General features: G+C 41.0%; 1 protein-coding gene across 6 annotated transcripts in view; it reads right to left on the bottom strand.

Moving 5' to 3' along the window:
• Positions 1-26,045, bottom strand: part of TNRC18 (trinucleotide repeat containing 18) — a 968,701-nt gene that overhangs the window by 103,686 nt on the left and 838,970 nt on the right. For all 6 annotated transcript variants that reach the window (XM_056534534.1, XM_056534539.1, XM_056534536.1 and 3 more), the window contains one exon: positions 16,155-17,380. In XM_056534534.1, coding sequence (XP_056390509.1) covers positions 16,155-17,380 — 1,226 coding nt within the window. The remainder of the gene's footprint in view (positions 1-16,154; positions 17,381-26,045) is intronic.

Genomic DNA, 26,045 nt, shown 5'->3' with positions numbered 1-26,045 from the left:
GTTATCCACACAAATATATCTATATATAACCTGCTTGTTCCTTCAGTTTGTGAATAAATACATCCTCCGTCCCTCCCTTCCTCCCACCCCCGGCTTGTCGCTCATGCAGCCCGTCTTCTTACTTGTATAGGGCCGCAGCTCGAGTGAAGCCGGGGGAGAACGCTGCTTCCGGGTGTACGGAATGCGGCGCATGCGTGGCCCTCCCCACCAGACCTAGAAAAAGGAGTTAGACCACGAGGATAAGTTCATGAATATTCATGAGCCGGGCGGCAGCTCCGCCCAGCTAGAATGACGTGTGGCCGAGTCCGAGATGATAAGACCTCCCACTGAGTCCCAAGCCAGGGAATAACAGAAAACTAAAAATATAGATATCTTAAGAACCGCTGAACCATTTTTAACCAGGTAAGGAGCGTTTTAATCAGGATCACCCGCACTACAAGCCTGTGTAACAGGTTTAGTGCGGGTGATTCTGATGACAGATTTCCTTTCATTATGGATCACATGAGTGATAGGATTTTTTGGCGCTGCATTTTCTCCTGAATATGGTTTCCCTGAGTGATCCCGATTTGTTTTCTGCCATTTTCTAATTTGGTTGTCTCTGTAATCTTCTCTGTCCCTACTTTTTTATTTATCAAATCTGTTTCTATTTTATTTAACCTATTAGTCAAATTTCGATAATTAAAAAAAAAAATCCACAGTATGGCAATATGGCTGAAGTAAACTTCTGTACATCTCAGTTTCAGACACAGCCTTATTGGCAATTGACTGTCTTTAAAAAAAACAAAAACTTATCCTTTAAAACAATAACAATTGGTTCAACTGACTTCTTCTGTTTCCTCTAATGTAATGAATAGTAATGACAACAAATTCTGTTTTAGTTTTATTACTAATTTTAATTCTAGTTTTTTTTTTTTTTTAAGTAAAACATATTATCCAGAAACTTTGGACTGTATTAAAAAAAAAGTTCTAAAAATAAAACTCATAACACAAAAACCAGTTTTTACTTACTGACGAACCAGGCATTTAAAAAGCATTATAGCTTCTAGTAGAATGTGCTCCTATACTCATGCACAGACTACTGGTATCGTGTCATGTGATTAAAAACCTTTTTCCATTCACATGATGCCATCAGGTGATAGGCAGAGAGGGACCTTCAAGTGCGGCAGCAATCACTGCCTATGTTTTCTATGGATCTCTTCATCTGGTGATCTGGGGACCTTACAGTCAAAGAGATAGATTACATATTGTGAACCACAATCAAATCTATCTGCTAACATGTGATTGTGGTTGTCAGTACATTAGATGCACAGTTCCGATGGTGCGCCACAGAATGAATAAGCACAGAGCGAATATTCAAAATTCCTTCATGAAGCATAGTGTTTCGAAATATGTCTTTTTAAAACATGATGGGGAAATTAACCCCTTAAGGACCCTTGACGTACGCGTACGTCATGACACCCTGGTACTTAAGGACCCATGACGTACGCGTACGTCATGGAGAATTCCGGTCCCCGCCGGGCGCCGGGTGGGGATCGGACCGGGATGCCTGCTGAAATCATTCAGCAGGCATCCCATGCAAACGCCCAGGGGGGTCATTAGACCCCCCATGTCGGCAATTGCGGCAAATCGCAAGTGAATTCACACTTGCGATTTGCGCGATTCCGGGTCATTACGGGTCTATGGTGACCCGGTGACCTGGAATATAAGGGGGATCGCGGTTGTCTAAGACACCCACAATCCCCCTGAAGGCATAGGAGTGAGGTGGCAGGGGTGCCACCCCTCCTATCCCTGCTATTGGTGGTCTAGACGCGACCACCAATAGCAGATCGGGGGCGGGGGGTTAACTTTCGTTTTTCCAGTCCTGCTCACCCACAATAGGCGGGGCAGAACGGGGAACGGAAGGAGACCGGCGCCGAAGATACACTTACTGATCCGGGCGGGCATCGGAGGCAGCGGGCGACGGAGATCGGCGGGCGGCGATGACGTGCGGCTGGATCCGACGGAAGTCGGTGAGTTGCCTAGCAACATCCGGTGGGTACAGTTTCAGACCATCATACAGTGGTCTCTAACTGTAGCCCTCCAGATGTTGCAAAACTACAATTCCCAGCATGCCCAGACAGCTGTTTGGGCATGCTGGAATATGTAGTTTTGCAACAGCTGGAGGACCACAGTTTGGAGATCACTTTGCAGTGTTCTCTAAAACTGTAGCCCTCCAGGTGTTGCAGAACTGCAAATCCCAGCATGCACAGACAGCAAACAGCTGTCTCGGCATGCTGGGAGTTGTAGTTGCGTACCTCCAGCTATTGCATAACTACATCTCCCAGCATGCCCTTCGGCGATAAGTACATGCTGGGAGTTGTAGTTTTGCAACAGCTGGAGGCACACTGGTTGGAAAATACTGAGTTAGGTAACAGAACCTACCTGACGGTTTTCCAATCAGTGTGCCTCCAGCTGTTGCAAAACTACAACTCCCGGAATGCACGGTCTGTCAGTACATGCTGGGAGTTGTAGTTTTGAAACAGCTGGAGGTTTGCCCCCCAGGTGAATGTACAGGGTACATTCACACGGGCAGGCTTACAGTAAGTTTCCTGCTTCAAGTTTGGGCTGCGGCGCAAACTCCTAGCGGGACACTCACCGTAACACGCCTGTGCGAATGTACCCTAAAAACACTACACTACACTAACACATAATAAAGAGTAAAACACAACATATACACCCCCATACACTGTCCCCCCCAATAAAAATTTAAAACATATTGTATGGCAGTGTTTCCAAAACGGAGCCTCCAGCTGTTGCAAAACAACAACTCCCAGCATTTCCGGACAGCCACTGAGTGTCTAGGCATGCTTGGAATTTAGCAACAGCTGGAGGCACTCTGTTTGGGAATCACTGGCGTAGAATACCCCTATGTCCACCCCTATGCAATCCCTAATTTAGTCCTCAAATGCGCATGGCGCTCTCTCACTTCGGAGCCCTGTTGTATTTCAAGGAAACAGTTTAGGGCCACATATGGGGTATCTCCGTACTCGGGAGAAATTGCACTACAAATTTTGTGGGGCTTTTTCTCCTTTTACCCCTTATGAAAGGAAAAGTTGGTGTTGCCCCATACTTTTTATTTTCACAAGCGGTAAAAGGAAAAAAAGACCCCAAAAATTTGTAACGCAATTTCTCCTGAGTACGGAAATACCCCATATGTGGGCGCAAAATGCTCGGCGGGCGCACAACAAGGTTCAGGAGTGAGAGCGCACTATGTACATTTGAGGCCTAAATTGGTGATTTGCACAGGGGTGGCTGATTTTACAGCGGTTCTGACATAAACACAAAAAAAGAAATACCCACATGTGACCCCATTTTGGAAACTACACCCCTTATGTAATGTAATAAGGGGCACAGTGAGCATTTACGCCCCACAGGGGTCTGACAGATTTTTGGAACAGTGGTCTGTGAAAATGAAAAATTTAATTTTTCATTTGCACAGCCCACTGTTCCAAAGATCTATCAAACGCCAGTGGGGTGTAAATACTCACTGCACCCCTTATTAAATTCTGTGAGGGGTGTAGTTTCCAAAATGGGGTCCACTGTTCTAGCACCACGGGGGGCTTTGTAAACGCACATGGCCCCTGACTTCCATTCCAAAATTTTTTTTTCCCAAAAGCTCAATGGTGCTCCTTCTCTTCTGAGTATTGTAGTGCGCCTGCAGTGCACTTGACGTCCACACATGGGGTATTTCCATACTCAGAAGAGATGGGGTTAAAAATTTGGGGGGGCATTTTGTCCTATTATCCCTTGCAAAAAAATTTAATTTGAGGGAAAACTAGCATTTTAGTGAAAAAAAAATAAATAATAATTTACACATCCAACTTTAACAAAAAGTCGTCAAACACCTGTGGGGTGTTAAGGCTCACTGGACCCCTTGAGGGGTGTAGTTTCCAAAATAGTATGCCATGTGTTTGTTTTTTTTTTGCTGTTCTGGCACTATAGAGGCTCCCTAAATGTGACATGCCCCCCAAAAACCATTTCAGAAAAACTCACTCTCCAAAATCCCACTGTCGCTCCTTCCCTTCTGAGACCTCTACTGCGCCCGCCGAACACTTGACATACACATATGAGGTATTTTCTTACTCGAGAGAAATTGGGTTACACATTTTAGGAAGATTTCTCTCCTTTTACCCCTTGTAAAAATTCAATAACTGGGTCTACAAGAACATGCCAGTGTAAAAAATGAAGATTTTTAATTTTCTCCTTCAATTTTCTGCTATTCCTGTGAAACACCTAAAGGGTTAACAAACCTTTTGAATGTCATTTTGAATACTTTGAGGGGTGCAGTTTTTATAATGGGGTAATTTGTGGGGTATTTCTAATAAGAAGGCCCTTCAAATCCACTTCAAAGCAGAACTGGTCCCTGAAAGTAGACATATTGTATATGTGAATCAATATATAATTTATTTGGAATATTCCTTTTCCTTGTAAGCAGAAAGCTTCAAAGTTAAAAAAAAAAAAAAAAAAAGCAAAATTTTAAATTTTTTCATCAAATTTTGGAATTTTTCTCCAAGAAATGATGCAAGTGTCGACAAAACGAAAAAACAATCTCGGAATCAGAATGAAAGGTAAAAGCATCAAAGAGTTATTAATGCTTAAAGTGAAAGTGGTCAGATGTGCAAAAAATGTCCGTGTCCTACAGTGAAAATTGGCTGGGTCCTTAAGTGGTTAAAGGGGTACTACGGTGGAAAACTTTTTTTTTATTTAATCAACTGGTGCTAGATTTGTAAATTACTTCTATTAAAAAATCTTATAATAAATAAATACTGGAAGGATTGAGATTTTTTTAATAGAAGTAGTTTATAAATCTAAAAATAGTATCGATTGTGTGCAGCTCACAAAAAACAGGGGACGAGGTTAACTGAGATGCTTTTTCACCAAAAAAGCAAAAATAGTATAAATGTAAAAAAGGAGAGTACTCAGTCCTCAGTCTCCCACCTGTACAAACAGGTATGTGATGGAGGAATGGATTCACTAGATGATAATTATAAAATTTATTTGTACAAATATAGCCAATCCACAAACCGCAGGGCCCTACGGATGTGTAATGGGATTACAATAAAATATTACATTCAGTAATGACTTCTGCCCATATTCAATCATGCAAAAACTCAATTTAAATAGTGCAAATAATATGCAACTAATGGCAAATATTAAAAATAAAAATAAATAAATAGATAAATAAATTTAACAGAAAAGATAATGTTCTGGTAGCCGTCCTGTAACAAAAAAGGATGATGTGACAAATCCTGTAACAAAAAAGGATGATGTGGCAAATCTCTGGATATCGTATATCAGTTTCATAGATTGCCTACGGAACTGTCACAAGCTATCTATATCCAAAGGTAAATTATAACAGTTTTTAATCCTGGAAAGGAAACATATATTCCTCCTGTGCGGTAATAGTATTAAACTGTATATTTTCTGGCACGATCAAGTATATAACCGTCTCCGCTATTTAATCCTGAAAAGGAAAAACGTTCACGGCACTGTGTGCCACTCACCACCCTTAAAGTTTGGGGTCCCGGTATCTAGAGGTTCAGTCCATACGCTGGAGGCTGCAGAGATAGCGTGTCTCGATGCAGCCGCTGCTCACAGCGTGTTCTTCGGTAATCCCTGGTGGCATGTGATGTCACGGGTCAGCTGATTTCAGTCAGCTGACCTCTAAGGCCAGTATGAGCCGTATACAGGTGAGTAGATAGAAGTTACAAGGGTGGTTTCAATGATGATACAAATAAGCGGGGATTCGTACACAGTTTACAAGGTCATGCTGGGACTTATAGTCCGTACCGCTGAGTGGAGATAGATAGTCTCTTATTTCTGTCACAGCTGTAATAATAGATGTTCCATCAAAAGATATCCAGATAATGTCCAGAAAAATATCCAAATAATTAATCCATATAAATCGCAAGTAAAACGCAAAATGTGAATAGAGCAGTAGTACAAAAAACTTCAAATCTCAGAATAAGTATCAAACGCGTTTCGGGGTGTCAAAAGAAATAAAATATTAAAAATATTGAAATACCCCTTCCTCAGTGGTGTCAATTGAAGGGGGAAGATGTATGCACAGGGGAAAAATCCCCACTTGTAATATGTTTAATAAAGTATGGAGATTCACAAGACGTTTATTAGGGATTAGGGGTAGTATGCACTGCACACTAATGTGGGGTAATGGAAATTTTCCAGAAATAATTAAATTAAAGGAATATGTTAACTGGGAAAGAAACGGGGTTATTAGAGTTAAAGATTTTGTGATAGAAAGCACACTAAAAGAGTGGAAAACATTTAATAGGGAATTTAGTATTAGGCAGAGCGAATACTTTTCATACCTACAAATCAAAAGCGCTTTTGAGAAGGAGAAGAACAACCCTAGATGGGCAATAAATAGACATGAGTTTTTGGACTATATGTTTGGGCTTCGGTCCTCCTCGACAAAGGTATTATGTAACTTCTATAAGGGCCTAGTTAGATTTTCCGTTGAAAAATTTCCTCCAAAGAGTAGGGATAAATGGAAGCAAGTAGTAGGTCAGATTGATGGGGAAGAATGGAGGGAAGTATTCATAAATATTTCCCAATCATCTCTCAATATGAACCATAAAACCTCTATGATAAAGCTGATACATAGGATCCCATATACGCCGGGGTTCTTGTATAAGATAGGAAAAAGACTTGACTCTAAATGCCCGAAATGTAATATGGAAGGCGCGGATTTGTCACATATGGTGTGGAGTTGCCCAAAATTGCTTTCCTTTTGGACAGGGGTATACAATATGGTAGAAACGAAATTGGGTATTAAGATAAGCTTTGATATTAAAACGGCCATTCTAGGGATAGGACTTAGGATGCAGTGCAAGAACAGTGTTCTGATAAAGGCTTTCGGATTAGCTAGAATAATTATTCGTAAGAGATGGTTTGCTCCCCAGGGCCCATGTTGGGTTGAGTGGCAGAGGGAAGTCCAACAAATGAGAAGATTTGAAGCTATTTACTATCAGGGGAAAAAGATAGGTCAAAAAGTTGAAAACGAGTGGAAGAAATGGGATGAGGCATCCTAGCTGGTAGTGGGTGGGGGGATAGGGGTGTGGGTGGGATTATTTATATTGTGTAAAGCGAATTTTGAAATGCATTATTGTAATTTTGTAATTTGAAATAAAATTTTAAAAAATAAATAAATAAATCTGTTTAACTTTCTGGCACCAATTGATTTAAAAAAAAAAAGTTTTCCACCGGAATACCCCTTTAATGTTCGACATTTATCTATCATTGAAAGTGTACTAGCTACAATTCCCACTAGGTTTCAGACGCTCATCAATAGGGAGTCAAATTGGATTTTAATGTTCAATACATTAACCCTTGATGATCTTAAAGGAAAACTGCCAGCTTGCTCCCACCGCACTAACCAGCATTACTGGCTGGGGGGACGCTGATCAGTTTGTTACCTACTGTGCCCGGATCCGCCCGATATTTTCATTTTTCCCTACATGCTAATTAAGTGCTAACTGGTACAGGCGGGGTAACTAGCACCCTGACGTCACAGCCGCCGGCCGTAGCGCAGCCCAGCTCATCAATATTCCTCACCTCCCTCTGCCTCTTCATTACAGAGCGGGGAGAAGAGGGAGAGCCGGAGGGAGGGGAGGGACATAGATGAGCTGGGCGGCGCTGCGGCCGGTGGTGGTGACGTCAGAGTGCCAGTTAACGCTGCCTGTGTCAGTTAGCACTTAATTAGCATATATGGAAAAATGAGGATCCGGCCATAGTAGGTATCAAACTGATCAGCGGGGGGAGCAAGCTGACAGTTTTCCTTTACTGAGACCAGTGAAAGAATTACCATTTGATGTCTTTGGTAATACTTGCTTCATGGAGGAACCCCGTTTAATATTTAATATATCTTTAATATAAGGATTTTTATGTAAGTATTATTGGACATGTATTATTTAATATTTGTTATTTATGTTTGTGGATTTGTTTGTGGTTTTATATTCTTTTGAAGGCGGAATACCTTCCGGGTCGCGGATTGGAATTCCTGACATCTAACCGATTTCAATGACTGGAAATTAGACACTCCTATTTTCCAACAAACCAGTTCTCTTTGGGGCCCATTTCGGATGGACCTTTTCGCATCCAGCCTCAACTGGCAAATCCCACTCTTCTACAGCTGGAGGCCTCAGACATAGATGCACTTCTTCAACTATGGCCCTCCGGAATACTTCATGCATTCCCACCATTTGCTCTTATCCCCTGAGTTATCCTTCAAGTATCAATTCAAAGATCAACAATTGTTCTGATCACTCCTCTATAGCCAGCACCATCTTGGTTCCGCAAATCCTGGGTTCGCTCTTAGATGTCCGGAGAATCGTTCCAACTTTTCCAACCCTTTTTCTAGATCCTTCAGGGAACCTGCATCCGTTGATTCTGGAAAATCAACTTTCTCTAGTAGCTTGGCTGATTTTGGGTCACTTACAGTCAACTCAGACATTTCTCAATCAGCTAGAGATATCCTTAATGAAGCCTGGGCTCCAGGGACCAGATCTGCTTACAGATCAGCCAGGAAACTCTGGGTTCATTGGTGCTCACAACGGGATTTGGATACCGTTCATGCACCTGTAGTCCACATCCTAAATTGTCTTTCAGCTTCTTTTGATACTGGTAAAGCTTATAGGACTTTGAATTTATATCGATCTGCTATATAATTTTACAATGCTCCTCTTGAATTTATTCCTATTGGTAAGCATCCTTTAATCTGTAAGCTTCTTAAGGGTATCCGTTTTATGCATCCTACAAAACCCAAATATCTTGCAACTTGGGATGTTAAATCTACTTTTAGGATCTACTCTAGACCAATATATGGCAGGTAGATTAATAATTACAACCTATAGGTCACTAGGGTGACCCAGTAATACCCTTTTTCCCATATATTAATAAACTTATCTTTATTATTTTACTAAACACACATGAATCAAAAAGATTAAAATTCCAGTGTGACTCACTCCCTATAAATACATAGTTTCATATAGAGTGCCGAACTGGCCACTCTCATTAGTTGTTTGTTTAAAGCCCCTGTGTATCTGCAGTATACACCCGGGGTATCTGGAGTGATCACTGTAAATAAAATTGTTCACTCGCCCCCCCCCCCTTCACGCCCCTAAAATAAAATGTGCTGAGTGTATCTTTCGTAAGTATCAGTGAAAACTATAGTATCCTCCCACCACCCTAAAAATAAATTAGCAAAATTCGGTGCACATGCCGTGCACATTACCATGCCTTTGTGTTGTAAATAAAAGTGACCATCGAAAATAAAGTAATTGTGAGTGAGAAGAAATTTATGAAGTGTCAAAAAAAGGTGATTGTGTTCAGTGAATTGTCTCCCTTTAGTGCATAAAAAGTGTTCAACCGCCCTCAGACCCAAATCGTGTTTTATATTCGTATATAATGCCTCCACATCCAGGCTGGCAATATATGTAGAGGGCGGGAAAGAGATCTCTTGCAATCTAGAGACGGCACCCCCAGTATCTTTAATATAGGAGGGCAAGGTGCACACAAAAGGTGAGATCATTTGGTCAACATAAAGACTTATTCCCTCAGTTAAATTATCGTTCCCAGAAATGATCGGTTGACCAGGAATAGGAATCTTATTCTTATGTATCTTGGGCAACGCATAAATGGTTGCCAATGTAGGTCTTGGGTTAAACATAACTCTATATTCATCTTCTGTGATGAATTCCTTTGTCTTGGCCTCTGACAATATGGCTTTAAGTTATGCCAGATATGCCTCAGTGGGATTGCTTTCCAATCGTGTGTATGTATTCTTGTCTCCAAGTAGCCTCTGGACCATAGTCGACCTAGTCCAGTATAACAATGTTGCCCCCCTTATCGGAGGGCTTGAAAATAATTTCCTTATTTTCTTGCAATTCTAGCAGGGCATGGTTTTCCTCAGCTGTAAGATTTTTCGGTTCTCTCCTAGGTCTCAATTTTTCCAGCTCAGAGCTCACCATCTGAACAAAAATATTGATATTATCAAACTGTACAAAATTCGGGGTAAATCTAGATTGTGGCCTCAAATCTGAGAAAGGAGGGGGAAGATTACTAATCCCACTTTCACTTTCTTCCAATAGGTCAATTAGATCAGTCATAACTTGCTCATCACATCTTGATGTTACATTAGAATTATTTGTTTATGAACCTTATGCAGGGCAAGCTTCCTTGCGAATAGGTGGATATCCTTAATCCATGTGAAATTGTCATATCTGGGTGTAGGAGTGTATGACAACCCTTTTCTCAATAACTTTTCTTGTACCTCTGTAAGCATGTATGATGACATATTGCATATCTGAATCTGTTGCTCATCCTCATCATTCTGCCTAATTTTTTGGAGTGGTAAGCCCACTTCTCCCTGTCGTGTAGCTGTACACCGTCCCCTAAAAAAGGAGACTGAATGGGGTGAGATGCCTGGCCAATAGGTGTAATTTGTGCCACTGTAGTAGCCACTGGTTGTTGAACCAGTGGTAAAATTTGTAAAGCAGATGAATAATATGCAGAGGAGGATGGCATATATACATTTGAATTCACCCTTAAAAACTTGGGATTTGTATTGGGTTGTCCCTGACATTGAGATACATCTCCCATCCATTGTATCAATGTTGTGAATCAAATTCACGTTTGTCACGGATATATTTTCTGTGCTTTTTTTCTTTTATTTCTGATTGGAAACTCTCTATATTTTTTTGTAGTCGCTGCTCAAGATTAACAAATTCCTGGTTGTCCTTAAATAATTGGATTTCTCCCAACTTACTCTCAAGTACGGAACTCAATGTACTGAAATGTTTCCGTTTGTATGACAAAAGGTAGTCAATCATACGCAAAGAGTTCTCAGTGAGAACTTGCTGCCACCCACGTATAAACTCTGGATCTTCTTGGTGGGAATTAGGAGTAATATTAATCCTAAAACCCCGCTGGAGGTAGGTCTGAAGGCTTGCAATCTCCCACCAAGAACGTAAATAATTTTTATATATTTTTTGTAGATTTTTGAATGCAGAGTTTATATCAATTTGACCTAATGGGAGTTCATTGGAAGAAAACACATATTGTGCCTCTGTAAGAAAATTCTCTGGATTCGGCTTGCCAGATAAAAAACCTGCCATCTCATGCATATAATTGCAGTATATAGCGAGGGTCCGTTGTGGGATAACTGTTCCCTTTCAATGATAGGATCTACTCTAGACCAATATATGGCGGGTAGATTAATAATTACAACCTATAGGTCACTAGGGTGACCCAGTAATACCCTTTTTCCCATATATTAATAAACTTATCTTTATTATTTTACTAAACACACATGAATCAAAAAGATTAAAATTCCAGTGTGACTCACTCCCTGTAAATACATGTAGAGTGCCGAACTGGCCACTTTCATTAGTTGTTTGTTTAAAGCCCCTGTGTATCTGCAGTACACACCCGGGGTATCTGGAGTGATCACTGTAAATAAAATCATTCACGCGCCCCCCCCCCCCCCCCCCCCGTTTCTTCTTGGGATGATAACGAATCTCTATCTTTAAAACATCTGTCTTTTAAACGTACAACTCTTTTATGACTCTCCATTAAACGAGTCTCTGATGTCCAGATTGTAATTCCAGATTTTGCAATCGTAGATATTTCTCACAGAAAATATACACCTCAAGGCATACTTTTTCAATACACAGATGTACCAAAACTAATCTTCACCAAGTTTTCTATCCTGCTAGAACTGCATCTCTTCGTCACCCTTCTTTTTCTCAACTTCTCATTTCTTTCTGTAACCTCATCTTCCGGTTTCCTCTCTGACACTGGCGAGATGGCTTAGATAAGCTATGTCCCTCGCTGGTATTGATATATCCACTTTCGGTACCCATTCTACCAGGGGCGCCGTTTCCACCAAAATTCTTCAGTCACGAGGCTCTTTCTGATCTTCTCATGGCAGCTAATTGGTCATCTGCTTCTACATTCAAAATCTTTTATTTTAGACCTGAACCCCATGTTTCTATGTCTATTATATAAATTATTTTTCTAATATCATAATGTTATATGTCTTATTATGCGCATTGTTTGAGATTTAAACTTGCATAATGTGAAGTCTCCTGTCATGACATAACATTGGAGAATTTCCTACCCTTGGTGACGAAAACATAGATTTTATGTAAGACAGGAAATGAACATTATCCCTCCCATATATAACCCTTCCCTATATATTAATTGTTATATATTTTTTTTATAGCTTACTAGACTGCATTGGACGATTCCTAAGCATTTATTTCCAGATATCTATTCAATTTCTCCGGTTCAACCTCCCTGACTTCAATAGATGACATCCCATCCTCAAGTCTTCGATCCTGTGCCAGTTCCCGTTGGATTCTTCTTGTTGTCTTCTGCTTACTTACCTTCATTTCAGACTTATTTATGTATTGTAATTTTTTCTGCTGATTATACAAAGTAAGAGGCGGAGCTACTGCTACACCTGCTTATATTACCTAGCTCTGTCCTAATTGGCTACCTATATGTACAGCACACTTGGTTGCATTTCAAGTTTTTTATCTTTATTCTGTATAACTATTTTGCTGCTGAGTTCAGTAAAGAAGGATTTATTGCATAATGTGAAATCTCCTTTATTTCATAAAATCTATATTTTCTGTCACCAGGGGTAGGAAAGTCTCCAATTATTACTCTTCTGCTCCTTCTGCCACACAGTAACTGCACGTGCACTGAATGGGTTATTATATAATTAGGGGCAATCTGCTGCATGTCACTGGCTCTCCTACAATGGCTGTTACTCCGATCGCTTCACAAAACACACTGAAGCGTTGGGGACAGAGTGCTGGAACAGCAGGGGTTACTGGGGCTGAATGCCACTGTCTATTGGTCAGCTGTAACACTGACAGACCAATGGCAGCGATCCTAGAACAGCGCGAATGGTGTATCACTGCCCGGATCGAGAAACTGTCACGATGCCCGGTGGTACTGTGACAGATTATAATCATCAGGTACATGGAGATGCGGCACATTGGCCTTAATCACCACGTACATGTTCCTGATTATGAGCAAAGGGGTTAACAAGCTCTTGTAAAGTGAAAGTTGAGCTGTGATTGGTTGCTATGGGAAAAAACAGACAATTAGGGTTTCAGGCTGATTGATAAATATGGACCATTATTTTTATTCTGTAGGTCCATACGATTACAACAATGCCGTACTTATATAGGTTTAGTTTTATTTTCTACTTTAAAAGAAAACTTAAAAAAAAAACTTTTTGTACGGAAATTTGTATGCTTAAAATTGTCCTCTTCAAACCCCATTAACTCTTTCATTTTTCTGTATGAGGGTAATTTTTGCATTGTAATATGCTTTTTTTAGTGTAACTATTTTTGTTTTCATGGGACTTTTTGATCACTTTTTATTATTTTTTGGTATCTGAGGCATTTTCACCATTGACCGTGCGGTTTAATTAATGTTATATTTGAATAGTACGGACATTTATGCACGCAGAAACGCCACATGTTTTATTTTTGTTTGCATCATTTTATTTATTAAAGGGTTAATTCATATTTACAATCCCCCCCCCACCCAATTATTTTTTAGTCACCATAGGGGACTATTACTTGCAATCTCCAGATTGCAAACACTGAACAATGCTGCTTTATAGAACAGCATTGATCAGTGTTATTGGCGCTACATATCTCCAGGCTGCCATGGCTTCCTGGAGCCTTGAAGTACCGATTGGACACCACGGAGGAAGGTAAAAGATCTGGGTGTCCCGGTCAGCTCCACTGAGCTACCAGCAAGAGATTCTTCAACTCTGATTGCAACGTCTAAGGCTAGGTTCACACGGCCGTTTGCATCCGACCCGTTAAGGGTTCGATCGGTTCATTTTTTAGGTTGATCGGACCCTGAAATGGGTCCGAAGCAAATGGCTACAGCTGGGTCCCGACAACACTCATTCACTTGCATGGGTTCCGTTGGTGACCAGGCAATTTTACAGGATTTTAGCGGAGAAATAGATCTTGCACAATTTTTTTCTCCGCTAAACTCCCTTTCTTCTGGACAGATTGTTGATGGAACTCAAAAAGATACATTTTAAGTGTTTCAGTATTGTGCCAAGAAATATATTATGGAAAGCAAACGTAAACATAGACTGCTAAAATGCCACAATTTCTCACAACCGGAGTGCAGTGATAGGATTAGGCACTTCACGGATACCCAAAAATGTACTCGTCATCATACGTCCTCCCAACGCGTTTCTATCGCAGGTAACTGCCACACCATCAGGGGAGCACCCTTAGGTATAGAGCAATTAATCAGAACCTTAGGAGATATGTCTACTCCAACAGATCCCTACTATAGTATAGTAACAATGGCACTTTAAACTCACCATATCATTCTAGTGTTATAGCATATTGCATCATCACCATTTCATTGTAGCATCATCACCATATCATTATAGCGTTATAGGATCATGGTAGTAGCCAATATTCAGCTGTTTGCTTTAACAGAAGGGGTAAGAATACCAGGATCCCAGTTCCAGTCACAGGTTATTCACTGTACATGACCCCAAGTGCTGGACATTGATGAGCAGATCCTGTTTCAAAGAAAACAACAGCGCGCTCCTGCAGTGGCAGAATGTCCATCTGCAAATGCCAGACCTGTGCGCTTTGAACAAGATCTGCTAATCGATGATGACGAGTACATTTTTGGGGTATCCGTGAGGTGCATAATCCTATCATTGCACTCCGGTTGAGAAAAATTGTGGCATTTTAGCAGTCTATGTTAAGGTTTGCTTTCCATAATATAATTCTTGGCACAATACGGAAACACTTAAATTTTTGTTTTTGTTTTTAGAGGATTAAATACAATTTATATTTTAAGGCACCCCTCTCACACTGGTATGGTCAGCTGGTGTTGGCTGTATATTTTATTGCTGGGAGGTTCACAACAGGGTTGTGTGCAGGACCAAAAATCAGTGTACATAGTTATATACGCTTGATGTCTGGCATTAGCCGTAGGTCTTGGTTGCTGATAGCAACAAGGACACACCAGGTATGAAGCGCGCTTAGCTCCAGACAGTGCTTCATATCGCAAGACGTACAGATACGTCCTGGGTCCTTAAGAGGTAAAGCAAGTACTTTACTACCAATGAAGGACAATTAAAATAAGTCCTGTTTACAAAATGTTTGTTAATAAAAAGGTAATCTGGCAGAAAAAAAACTTTCCAAATCAATTGCATATAAAAAATTATTTACCTTTGTAATATACTTTAACTAGATAAGATATAAACTTTTTCCCAGCCACTATGGGGGACATTGATCATTGAATTTAGAGCTCTTTTTTTGCTTTCATTTGTCACATGAAATGTCACACGTGCGCCTAAGAACTTTTTTTTGTGACTTTTGGCTGTAAGCAAAAAAACTGCAAACAATCTTATGAATGTCAATTTCAGTTTTCACTTTGCATCATTCACAAATCTATTAAGTGCGAATATTGCAACCCCTTTAAAACACCGCAAATCTAAACCAGCCCAGACCTGGCTTACAAAACTGCCTTTGGAAGCATGAATTTAAATTCTCTGCCGGGTGCTATTTGGCTGTGGAACGGAGCATAATGCCATCCGCTTCCCCGGCTTATAACTTATGATTGCAAGCAGGTCTACGAAGTAAGACCCAGTGTGATCAACTTTTGACATTAAGTGACATGCCAAATGTTGTGTAAACCAGCGATCTGTATATATAGCTGGTTTACCATAAAATCTTTCTAGGCTGAGTGCTATGCGCCAGCCCAGCAGGGCACGAGATACCTGTTGGTAAACTACAACCCCCATCATTCCCGAAAGATTGGAGTTGAATTTTAACAATAGTGAGCCCTTAAAGTAATTGTTAAAAAAATAAAATATATATATATATATAGATGCAAATCAAAAAATGTTGCAGTATCTTGTAATACCTTTTTTACTGGACTAACAGAATTTTGTAGAGACTTGCAGTATCTTGTAATACCTTTTTTATTGGACTAACATCACTGGACTAATATGGCTACTCAAATTTACTATACATATATATATATATATATATATATAACCACACACACACACACATATTAGTTACCTGTGTAGGTTTACCAAACCACTTCCAAAGTTGTCTAGCAGGTAGGAATGCAGCAATTTTAGGTCTATTCTCAACAGAAGGAAGTCTTTGCCTTTTGGCTAGTTCCTTGGTTGTAGGTAGATGTACACCTTCTCTCTTTTTTGGTTTACATTTACTACCTCTTTGCTGTTCTTGCTTTTGCTGTTTAATCTGCATCATAGGCTTAGATGTGCTGCAAGGTTTTACATGTCTGCGAAAGTTCTTTTGAGTATCTGAAGGAATGGAAGCCGCATTTGCAGTATCTTCTTCTGAGCTGCTTGAGGAGGCATCTGTTAAAGATGAGGCCGAGGATGATGATGAGGAAGAACTGGAACTAGAAGAGGAAGATGTTGAAGATGAAGAATGGGATGAAGATGAGGACGAAGTAGTAGAAGATGACAAGGAGGAAGAAGAGGATGATGAAGAGCTGCTGCTGGTAGAGGCTGAACATTTAGATATTGAAGATCTTGAACTATTAGAGCTGTATTGTGCTTTGTTTTTCTGTTTATTTCTATCAACATCTTCCTCAGACTCTGAACTGGTCTCTGTCTGACATTCATTTTTTTTTCTTCCTTGTTTCTGGTCTGAAATTTCTTTTGATCCATTACCTGCCAATTTACTTGACTCAGAACTATAACATTTCTCTCTAGTGTCTGATTTAAATTTAGAATGTTTATCTTTCTGCTTGTTAGAGACTACATTAGGGTAACAAACAACAGGCAATTTCTTCCGAACTTTTCTTATGGTATTGTTAGAATGTTCAAGTCTAAGCATAGCCTCTTTAGTTTTCTTAGTCTTTGGAGACATAACTCCTTCATGGTCCAATTTTACCAACAGATGTCCATCATTTTTCTGACAACTGTTGTCCATAGGTGAAAGCTCTTTCTTTTCTTCTTGCTTCCGTCTCCGTTTAGCTCTTATTTTATCTTTTAAAATAGTTAGATTTTGATCATTTTCAGATGGTTTACAGCACAAATTCTCCCTAAAAACATTTCTAAAAGGAGTATTAGGACAAATTTTTTCTGTAATTTTCACTTCTTGCTGCTTCCTAACATTTGCTGATGTAGATTTATTTGACTCAACTTGATTACTTTCTTGATCTGCATTTATATTAGGATATGTCACATTCACTTGATATGTCACTTCATCTATTGCTTTTGTTCTCTCTGCGTTGTATCCACCTGCATTTTCTTTCACTGATCCTTCTTCTGAAAGAAAAATAGTAATAGGTGATTTTACATTTACAGTCATGAGGAAAAAAAAGTACATACATATTGAACCCTATGGCTTTATGTATTAGGACATTTAAAAAAATCTGTTCCTTAGAAGGTCTTAAAATGAGGTACAATAAATATAACCTCTAATGAACAACATCACACAAAAAATTCCAGCATGTCATTATTTAACCTGTTCAGGACACAGGGCGTATGGGTACGCCTTTGCATCCTGGTACTTAAAGACGCGGCGCGTACCTGTATGCCCTGGTCCCTTTACTGGGGTTGGAAGCGTGCTCAAGAGCTGAGCACGCTTCATCCCCCGTGGGTCCCAATCACTATTAGCAGCCAGGACCAAGGGATGATGCCAGACATGACCAATTGGGACGATGCCTGGCATTAACCCTTTAGACGCTGCAATCAAAGTTGATTGCAGCATCTAAAATGTTTAGAAAACTATCCCGGCAGCTGATTGGGACCATTGCGGTGAAATCATGATGTCCCAATCAGCTGAGAGGACGGCAGGAGGGCCCTTAACTGCCACCTCACCATCTGGTCGGTGATTTGATGCTCCCAGCCAGCCATGGCAGACTGGAGCAGCAGAGGAACAATAACACTAATCAATGCTGAGCCACAGCTCAGCATTGAACATGGTATGCAATCAAAAGATTGCATGGTATAGCTTCCTTTCCTATGGGAACTAAAAAGTGTAAAAAATTTAATAAATGTGAATAAGCCTCCCCTAATAAAAGTTTGAATCACGGCGTACACATAAAAAAATACTAAAGTTCAAAATTGTGCAATTTTGGTCACTTCATATTCCATAAGAAACAATTTATAAAAAGGTGATTTAAAAAAGTACCGATAAAAACTACAGACCACAGCACAAAAAATGAGCCCTCATATAGCCCCGTATTCAGAAAAATTGAAAAGTTATAGGGGTCAGAAGATGACAATTTTAAACATACTAATCTTGGTGCATTTTTAGTTATCATCTTTTAAGTAGTAAAATAAAATAAAACCTACACAAATTGGGTATCCTTGTGACCATATAAAGACCTACAGAATAAAGAGAAGGTTTACTGAAAAGGGCACTGCGTACAAACGGAAGGTCCCAAAAGTTACAAAATGGTGTTTTTTATTTATTTTACCCCACAAATAAGTTAATGTTTTTTCGCCGCAGATTATGTTATAGATTAAGTGATGCCTTTACAAAGGACGATTGGTGAAGCAAAAAACAAGCCCTTATATGGGTCTGATTTTTGAATGGGAGAAGGAAAAAACTAAAGTACAAAATGGGCTGACACCTCTGTCCATGTCAGGAACTGTCTAGTGTACAAGTTTCATATCACAGGGGGTCCAACCGCTGGCCACCCCACCCCCACAAAGTGGGCAGAGTCCTTAAGGGGTTCAATAATTTTCTGTCTCTTGCATCATTCTGGAAGAACTTTGCTTGTGAGTTATGGATCATTGTCCTTTTGGATGACTAAATTTCAGCCAAGCTTTAGCTATTGGATAGATGGCTTCACATTTGATTCGAGAATACTTTGGTATACAGAAGACTCAACAACTACAAGGTGCCCAAATACTGTGGCTGCAAAACAAGCCCAAAACATCAACCTTAAACCACTGTGCTTAACAGTTGCTAAAAGGTATTTGTGCTGATATAATGTCCTCACATGATTTGGGTTTGCCAAATGTGGTTTGGTGCCTTATGGCCAAATATCTCCAATCTTGTCTGTAAAAACACCAGTGTTCCAGAAGTAAAGTGATTTGTTTAACCTGTTAAAGGGGTACTCCACTGGAAAACATTTTTTTTAATCAACTGGTGCCAGGAAGTTAAACAGATTTGTAAACTACTTCTATTAAAAAATCTTAATCCTTTCAGTCTTATCAACTGCTGTTATGATCCACAGGAAGTTCTTTTCTTTTTAAATTTCCTTTCTGCCTGACCACAGTGCTCTCTGCTGACCCCTCTGTCCATTTTAGGAACTGTCAAGAGTGGGATAGGTTTTCTATGGGGATTTGCTCCTACTCTGGACAGTTCCTAAAATGGACAGAGGTGGAGACTTCCGGTTCTGGTGTTGCCCTGGCTAGACACGATTAACGGAGCTCCCACGCCTTCTGGCACTTACCCGACATTATACACAGGTGGCACAGCTCACTGGCTAGTCCTCAAAGACCGCCCCCCCCCCCGTAGCTTCTGGCGTCTGCATGGAGTGGTATTTTCTCTGGAGCGAAGCCGATTGTCCCGCTTGGTCCCCACAAGAATCCCTCCACCTCTGCAATGGTGCCGGAAGAGCTCCACAAGCCACGAGTCGAATCGCTTTCAGCAGCGCACAGCGAGACCCGTCTGAGGGATGGGAGTGCATCATCCCTCCTACTCCCGGATGCAGCAGCGGGACTAGTCCTGCCTTCAGCCTCTCCTTCCTAGTATGTGCACTTGCCCCAGCCAGCCTGTGCCCACAGTGACTCGCTCCCCAGCTGCTCTGGAGGAGTTAATGGAGGAAGCTCTCTTCATGTCTCCTTCCAGCCAGCCCCCTGCTGAAGAAGCAGACACAGCACCTGCCAGCTACCTCTATGCCTGTGACGCACAGGCACATCAGTCCTCTGAGGAGACCCCCATCTCTGTCCCTTTACCATCTCTGGACTTTAAGCACCTGACAGCTGAGGTCACTGCTAAGATAATAGCCAGTATCCAGCACAGAAAAGATTTGCAACAGTTGCATATAAATGAGCCTGCAAGGGCCCAAATTCCCGGTAAAAATGTATCAAAGAATCAACTCGAAATACCTAATTCTCGATGTTGAGAGGGGGAAAAACCTTATAAAACATAGCTTTTAATATAATACTCTAAAATGCACCACACCTTGTGATAAAGAATAAGTGCCCAAATAGTAAAGCAACACAGATAGCAGTTACCACACGTAATGTGGATTTACGATAAAGGAGAAGCATAACTATTGCCAAAGACCACCCAACGCGTTTCTGCCACTACGTGGCTTCCTCAGGGGAAATGTATACAGTATGCAATAGATAGTAATACTGCTATATGACAGAATATCAATAGAGTATAAAACGAAATAGTTTGATTCATAGGGAAACACCCGATACACAGTGTATATCCCTTAATTATTTTAGCTCATCCAATAGGGAAACACCCGATATATAGTGTAAATCCCTATTGCCATAGTGTGGCTTATCATAACAGGAGGTCAGTCATCCTTCAGGGCAACCTGTAAGTAAAGCATAAACATAGAAAAAGATTTCAATGTGCCATCCGTATTCCATAGTTACTGGCCATTCATAGTATCAATATAAATACCTAGAGAAAAGACACATATTCACAGTTTCCAAGTGTTTGCCCGGATACCTATAATGAAGATACAAGGTCCCAATCAATATGGGAGATGCTAGTACCTGCAATACAAGCAGTGCGCATCGCACCAGCTATCATACTCACACTCCTGTAGCCACACGTCCGGTTAGTGGTTCTCAGATGAGCGCACTAAACCCGCGTTGGCGGGGAGCCGTCTGTCTCTGACGGCTGCTTAGCGCTCACTGAGACCATGCCGGCGTCTGTCGTCATATCCTGTTTCCGGCCGGCGCCGCGTCATTACGCAACGCCCTCTCTGACGACTACAGAGGGCGTTGCTGAATCTGACAGCGGCGTCCGTAGTAACGGAAGCAGTGTATATTTAAGGGGCAATTCGCTTGTTTATAAATGAAGATATACTTAAAAGAACCTGACTAAATGTTAGCAGTATTACTATCTATTGCATACTGTATACATTTCCCCTGAGGAAGCCACGTAGTGGCAGAAACGCGTTGGGTGGTCTTTGGCAATAGTTATGCTTCTCCTTTATCGTAAATCCACATTACGTGTGGTAACTGCTATCTGTGTTGCTTTACTATTTGGGCACTTATTCTTTATCACAAGGTGTGGTGCATTTTAGAGTATTATATTAAAAGCTATGTTTTATAAGGTTTTTCCCCCTCTCAACATCGAGAATTAGGTATTTCGAGTTGATTCTTTGATACATTTTTACCGGGAATTTGGGCCCTTGCAGGCTCATTTATATGCAACTGTTGCAAATCTTTTCTATTTTGATTGTTATGGCAAGCTTGGTAACAGAAGTTCCGAACCTGGCTGATTGGCTTACAGAGGCAAAGGAGGTTTTTTCGGAAAAAACCTTCTCGCAACCCAAATATACTCCATCTTTAAAAATAGCTTTGAGAGATTTGACTGTATGTTATAAACAATATGCTCTTGCGTTTTGGGAAACCCAAGCATTTGAAAATTATCTAAGACACAAAATAGTGCCTAGAGGATTAAGGATTCCCGTACTCCCAGCTGTAAGACTGAGGACTCCGTCTGTCCTTAAAAAATGGGAGGTGGAAGCCACAGCCACCTCCCTTAAATTTATTGAAATATTACTAGAGGAAGAAAAAAATAATCTATCTATAGCAGAATCTAAATTAAAAGAACAGAGAGAAATTGTTTTAAGGTTTAAGGACGACCCCGAGTTTAGTACTAAGGAAACATATACCAAAAATACATTAGAACGTTTTCAGTATCAGCTAAAAGAACGTAAGCACAGTCAATTTGTGAGAGATTTACAGGAATTTAGAGAGAACAGGGCCTATAGTGTCCTTTCTAGGAACTCGAATTATCGAGATACAGAAACGGACATCTCCTCATCTGATACCGAAACTGGTGAAAACGATAGAACCGGATCACGAGGCAGACGTGGACGAGGAAATTATTACCCGAGACGCGGAAGGGGTCCATCTAGAGGTAGGGGTGACACAAATCGGAAACCATATTCAGAATGGCCAAACGAAAATTCATCTGGTTCGGCATCTTCTGGCTTACCGCCCTCTGGCCCCTCTCCTTTTTTAGGGGGGGATCAGAGAGAACCCTACAGGGACCCTTATCCAACAAGGGTCAGAGAAACCCGCAAATAGATGGGGATGAAGGAGTATTACAGGTGATTAATCTTTCCAAACATATCTTGACACAGGCGCAAGTGGGGGTCCTTGGTCGTGGTCTTTCATTTGTACCTACAGTGGCCTTTGATAGATTTAATTGGACCAAGGACCTCCATTTGTTTTCAAGAAAATTAAAATGGCATAAGTTTCATAAGATCCGAGATAGAAAGCAGTGCCAAGAACTTGGCATTGGCTTGAATGAACTCCCGGCGGTAAGAGACCTAGCGTCCTTAATTGATGATAACTCTAGGAATCAGGGGGAAGGACCTTTCACCACATGTAGATTACAAAATAAATCCTTCCCACCTATTGGAGAGGCTTCCTGTATAGATGTCTTCCTGGAATTGATAACGAAAGAAATTAGAACAATGGAAATTCCCTCTTTGTCTGCATCTAGACTTAACTTTACTTATGAAGAACGTAGAGCGATACAACAGCTCCAAAAAAATGAAGAGCTGATAGTCAAAGCAGCAGACAAAGGGGGTAACATAGTGGTTCTTGATCGACCACAATATGTCAACATGTGTAATAAATTGCTTAATGATAGATTCACATATGAAATTTTACCTGGTGATCCGACTGTCCCATATAAAAAAGAGCTTCAGTCAATTGTGCTTCGAGCAAGGTCGAGTAAGCTTATAAACGATCAGGAATATGAATTTCTACTCCCAAAAAATCCCATCATTCCCACCTTCTATGCCCTGCCCAAGGTCCACAAAGGGGTTTCTCCCCTAAAGGGACGACCAATAGTGGCAGGGATAGGAGGTGTTGCTCAAAATGTTGGAATCTACATTGATAAGATCCTCAGAGAATTTGTACAGGCCCTCCCATCATATACGAGAGACACTACAGACCTTCTTCAGAAATTAGAAGGGATAACAGTTGAAACTGATACCCTATTAACGAGTATTGACGTTGAGGCATTGTACTCATCCATACCGCATGAGATAGGATTAAGAGCGGTAGCCTACTTTTTGGCATTTAGAGGTAATCAGTTTAGAGCACATAACGACCTGATTCTCGAATTGTTGCATTTTGTACTTACACATAATTATTTTTTGTTTAATGGCAATTTTTTCCACCAGCTCAGAGGGACCGCTATGGGGAGCCCTTGTGCCCCCAGCTATGCGAATCTCACTCTGGGCTGGTGGGAGGCCACCCAAGTTTTTGTTGAGTCTCGGGAACAATTCAGTGAGCGAGCCCTTTTATGGGCTCGCTTCATTGATGATATATTCATACTGTGGCAGGGGACTATGGAACAGTTTGAGGAGTTTTTAAAATCTCTCAATATCAACACTATAGGCTTACTCTTTACATATGAGTGTAATTCATCGTTTTTACCGTTTCTTGACATTTTGATTCAAAAAAACAGTGACGGGAGTCTTCGGACGACTGTATACAGAAAATCGACTGCTACAAATTCACTCCTGAGGTGGGAGAGCTGCCACCCGGGACCCCTAAAAAGGGGTATCCCGAGGGGGCAGTATCTCCGCCTCAGGAGGAACTGTTCAGAAAGGGGAGACTTTGTTCGGGAGGCACAGGACCTGAGGAGGCGATTTATAAATAGAGGCTACCCACAGTATGCCTTACGATCAGCTTATCAATATGCTTTAAAAACTTCCAGAGATTCACTTTTTATACCAAAGAATCGTGACACTATGACACCCACTATGCGAATAATAGCAACATTTGATAATGGAGCATCACAAATGCGCGAGATCTTGAAAAAATATTGGGGGATTCTTCAGATGGACCCGGACTTGAGAGATGTTATCCCAGAATCCCCCCAAATCACCTTTAGAAGGGGTCGAAATATAGGAGATATGGTGACTCACAGCCATCTCACTCCTGTGGCATCGGGTCATGTGACTTGGCTTGATAGAATCCCCAAACCCATAGGAAATTATCCGTGTGGACATTGTAAAGCCTGCCCTTATATATGTAAAACTAAAAATTTTAGATGTGAAGCCACAAGAAAACAATACATCATTAGAGACTTCATAAATTGCAGTACCAAAGGCATTATTTACATGGCAGTATGTCCCTGTTCTAAAAAATACATAGGCAAGACCTTCCGTGAATTCAAGAAACGCATTCTTGAGCATATGGGGGATGTTAGACATGATCGTGATACTTCTCTGGCCCGTCACATGAACCAATGCCACAGGGATTGTCAATATAACATCCAATTTTTGGGACTTGAAAAAGTAAAACCACCTATAAGAGGAGGAAATTTTGATCAGATGTTGTTACGCAAAGAATGTAGATGGATTTATGAATTAGGAACTATGGCCCCAGAAGGCCTGAACGACCAACTCAGTTATGCATGCTTCCTATGAATACTGCTCTCTCACCCCCCTCCCCCTCTATTGGTGACTTTGGCTAGGTAGTTAGAGGAGGCCTTAGTGAGCCTCTTGAGTTAGCATCACCAAAATTGAATTATCTAGGGATATTGACTAGGCCAAGTAGGAGGTACGAGAGCGGGACCGCCCTTCTAAGGGCGACAATTCTGCCTAGGGTTAGGGGCTACAGCTAGAACAGGGTCAGTTCAGGTTCCTTAGGGCCACATTAACCACCCCAACACTATTTATTAGGGCATCCCCCCTAGAAATAGGGGGTGGGAGAGCCGTCTGTTTAAGGAAACCATTGGTTTCTTTAGATAACCTGGTCTATTCAGATTAACATAGTGCAAATGGTCGTCCTCCTTGGGTCCTGACCCTCTGATAGCATATCCCCTCCTACCTGAGCATTTCCTTCATATATTCATACACTATATATATGATGTATTATATTATATATATGGTTGCATATATGTGAGGTGTGGGGAAAACATTTATCCTTTATGAGAACGAGTGGTGGTAGCGTAACTTACCTTTAGGGACCTAGTATCTGTCTCACTAAGTAATGGGTACCTCATGCTGCACCCCCGTCTTTGGGGATTTTTGTTGTTTCCCCCCCCCCCCCCCCCCTCCTCATAAACCTTATTATCATATGCAAAATAATCATTACCTATTTATTGCTCTACTTACAGTATCATATCTATATCCTCTGTTGTGCATTCTAACATTTAGTCAGGTTCTTTTAAGTATATCTTCATTTATAAACAAGCGAATTGCCCCTTAAATATACACTGCTTCCGTTACTACGGACGCCGCTGTCAGATTCAGCAACGCCCTCTGTAGTCGTCAGAGAGGGCGTTGCGTAATGACGCGGCGCCGGCCGGAAACAGGATATGACGACAGACGCCGGCATGGTCTCAGTGAGCGCTAAGCAGCCGTCAGAGACAGACGGCTCCCCGCCAACGCGGGTTTAGTGCGCTCATCTGAGAACCACTAACCGGACGTGTGGCTACAGGAGTGTGAGTATGATAGCTGGTGCGATGCGCACTGCTTGTATTGCAGGTACTAGCATCTCCCATATTGATTGGGACCTTGTATCTTCATTATAGGTATCCGGGCAAACACTTGGAAACTGTGAATATGTGTCTTTTCTCTAGGTATTTATATTGATACTATGAATGGCCAGTAACTATGGAATACGGATGGCACATTGAAATCTTTTTCTATGTTTATGCTTTACTTACAGGTTGCCCTGAAGGATGACTGACCTCCTGTTATGATAAGCCACACTATGGCAATAGGGATTTACACTATATATCGGGTGTTTC

This window comes from Hyla sarda, chromosome 8 (genome assembly GCF_029499605.1).
Source record: "Hyla sarda isolate aHylSar1 chromosome 8, aHylSar1.hap1, whole genome shotgun sequence".
In the NCBI taxonomy this organism is placed as follows: domain Eukaryota; kingdom Metazoa; phylum Chordata; class Amphibia; order Anura; family Hylidae; genus Hyla; species Hyla sarda.
The sequence above is the reverse complement of the archived record's forward strand: the minus strand, read 5'-3'. Positions and strand labels throughout refer to the sequence as shown.